This window comes from Poromitra crassiceps (assembly GCF_964638095.1).
Source record: "Poromitra crassiceps genome assembly, chromosome: 7".
NCBI classification, from domain to species: domain Eukaryota; kingdom Metazoa; phylum Chordata; class Actinopteri; order Beryciformes; family Melamphaidae; genus Poromitra; species Poromitra crassiceps.
The window spans coordinates 47,259,857-47,262,952 of record NC_139628.1 but is presented as its reverse complement, the minus strand read 5'-3'; the positions used below and the strand labels follow the sequence as shown (position 1 = coordinate 47,262,952).

The following is a 3,096-nucleotide window of genomic DNA, read 5'->3' as shown; positions in this document are numbered from 1 at the left end:
TGATGTTTATACCGATGTGCATTTATATTGTATTGTGCATGTGTCATTGTAATTGTTTTGTCTACAGAGCGCACAGTCGCACACCAAGACGAATTCCAATCAATGTTTCATTGATTGGAACTATTGAACTATTGAATCTTGAAAGGTGACATCTAGATTTTTTAAATTGGATTATGATTAATTATGTTACACTGACATTTTGGAAATCGAATAAACTGCTCCAAACATGCTTGGTGTGAACATACCCTGAGCCTACAGTACAGGCTACCTTCAATTTGCACAATATTGAGAGGGCTCAGTAAAATACACTCACCAAGCACTTGATTAGGAACACCTTACTAATACTGGGCAGCTCGGTGTGAACAGTCTACCAACATGACATCCGCTTCAAGGTTCCACGTGTTGCGTTGGGGCGTGGCAGTGGCGATACCTCTGTGGCACAGATACAGGAAGTAACTGGAAGTTGGGGTGTCTCTATATACAGTATATATATTTGAACATGAACTGAAACTGCTGACCTGTATCTGCATGATCTCATGCATTGCACTGCTGCCACATGATTGGCTGACTGGACAATTGCAGGAGTAAACCGGTGTTCCTAATACAGTGTTCAGTGAGTGTACCTACCTCTAGATACCAATGAGGCCATTTACACCAGGCACTAACATGCATTTTCTGTGATCAGATTGCAAGTGGATAGTGCTTGACCACATTAGCCTGATTTAATTTACACCTGGCGCTAACATGCGTTTTGGGTGTCACACGGACACACGGGTGTCCTCTCAATCCGTATACATTTGCTGGATGCGGATTGAGAGGACACATTGCATTTACCCTTGTGTTCAATGTGGTCACAATGCGTCCCTGACCACCTCCGGAGGTGGTTTGGCCAATCAGATCGCAATCCGTCCACAGTATTCATTTTATTGCTTACAATCTCTGTTTCCCATATCTTTCTTTATTTCACTTTTTTTTAATCAAATGACATAATGTAACACACTTCCATTCTCTCTCTAACTCACACTTTCACCTTTTGTGTTGTGTACGAGGTGAGGTTGAAGACTGTGTCGGTATGGTCTTTGGTCAACAGTGACAGTGAGATCTATCTAAATCCATTCTACACTCCGGAATCCGGCCGGGTCCTCTACCCCGTCGCCAGTATGCGCCACCTAGAACTCTGGGTGACTTACTACATCCGCTGGAATCCACGTATACGACAACAGGTAGGACTGCATGTACTCTGTGTGTGTGTGTGTGTGTGTGTGTGTGTGTGTGTGTGTGTGTGTGTGTACCAGAAGATGAGTACTTTGTCCTCCCAATAATCAAATGGTGCCAACCAGATATTTCACAAGCATAGTAAATCATTGGTTCTCAAATGGGACCCCCAGGGGTCCGTGGCACTTTGCAGGGGACCGAAAAGTTTTCAGGAAAAAAAAGATATATATATACCGGTATATATATATATTTTTTGCAAAAAGCTTCATAGTTCAACGAAAATATTTTATGCTCTAAGCAACTATATCTATACCTGGGCTTCTCTGGAAAAATGTATGTGAACTGCACGTTTTGTAATGTTTCAATTGATTGAAATCATTCATTTAGTTTTGAATTGTAGAACTGTCTCAGAGTTGAGGTCTTGAATATCACTAAATATTGCATTTAAAGTCTAAGAGGTCTTATTGTTCAGTTTCTCTGTGAGAACTCAAGCAGAGTACCATTCTGCTAAGTACACTGTTTTTTTCATATTTAAGATGATTTAATTTCCAAATTAATTTGAACATAAGGGCTTAAAAAGTCTTATTTAAGTTGAAAAAAGTTGCAGTCAACTTGCGAATATCATTTGCCAAAACTTAAATTTCAAAAAGATTCCAAAGTCTGAGACCATGGGCCTCCTCTCAGATAAAGCATGGAAAAAGCTCCATGAAAAAAGATGCCTTCACTATTATTCAAATTACTAAAATAATTAAAAGTGAAATAACTCAAATAAATCACCCCCGCTCTCTGAGCCTCCCCTGAAACACTTTTTCCCGCTATATTTAGCTAGACATATTATCTGTTAAGCCCTCTGAGACATGCTTGTGAATTCGGGCTATACATGTAAACTTGGCTTGACTAATGAAGTTATGGTCTCTCAATTGTTAGTTTCAAGTCTTCTTCAATACAGCATGATGTTCATTTAGAAAGTTATGGTCCGGGGGCACGGTGGTGCAGTGGTAACCACCGTCGCCTCACAGCTCGAAGTTTCCTGGGTTCGATTCCCACCTGGGACGCTGTGAACGCTGAAGGAATGCGTGCCCGTCCGCATGTCCTCGAGTGCCCACCGCCCGGGCCTTTCTGTGTGGAGTTTGCATGTTCTCCCCGTGCCTCCTGGGGGTTTCCTTCATATAGGAACCCCACACCAAAACATGCAATATCCTGGTTGCTGATGTGGTGCCTCTGGTCGTTAGGGGCGCCTGTTCGGAGGGAGGGGAACTGGTTGGAATAGCGTCATCCTCCCACGTGCTATGTCCTACCGGTGAAGCTTCCTCTGACAGGTGAAAAGAAGCGGCTGGCTAACTGCCCATGTCTCGGAGGAAGCATGGAGCCAGTTTCGGCTCTCCCCAGATCGGCAGAGGGTGGAGCAGCAACCAGGATAAATAAATAAAAAAATTAGCACTAATGAGGGATAAAAATTGGATAAAAAAATCAGCGGGGGGGGGGGGGAATTATGGTCCCATGTAGTCAAATAGAGTAGACTATGCTTTGGACGTGATTGACAGGTCGCCTGACGCCTGTCCACGTCCAGTGCTCGCTCTGTCTGGCTCCAAAAAAAAACCAAGAATAGACCAGTATGTTACCAGACAGTAAACGTGTGTGTCTTTGTGTGTGTGTGTGTGTGTGTGTGTGCATTCGGTCATTCAGCAGCAGAGTCCAGTGGAGCAGCGCTACAAGGAGCTGCTAGCTCTCAGAGACGAATACCTGAAGAAGCTGGAGGAGCTGCAGCTCTCTGACTCCTCCCCTTCCTCTCACCTGGCTCATAGCTCCGCCCCCAACGCCTCCTCGCCTGCCTCGTCCACCCCCTCGCAGCAATACACACACCTACACACTCACTTCTGA

At 44.2% G+C, this 3,096-nt stretch overlaps 1 protein-coding gene across 1 annotated transcript in view; it reads left to right on the top strand.

Moving 5' to 3' along the window:
* Nucleotides 1-3,096, top strand: part of LOC310779647 (myotubularin-like) — a gene marked incomplete at both ends in the record, with an annotated part of 20,764 nt that extends 17,668 nt beyond the window's left edge. Inside the window, 2 exons of the mRNA XM_083640151.1 lie at nucleotides 1,050-1,223; nucleotides 2,902-3,096. Coding sequence (XP_083496277.1) covers nucleotides 1,050-1,223; nucleotides 2,902-3,096 — 369 coding nt within the window. The remainder of the gene's footprint in view (nucleotides 1-1,049; nucleotides 1,224-2,901) is intronic.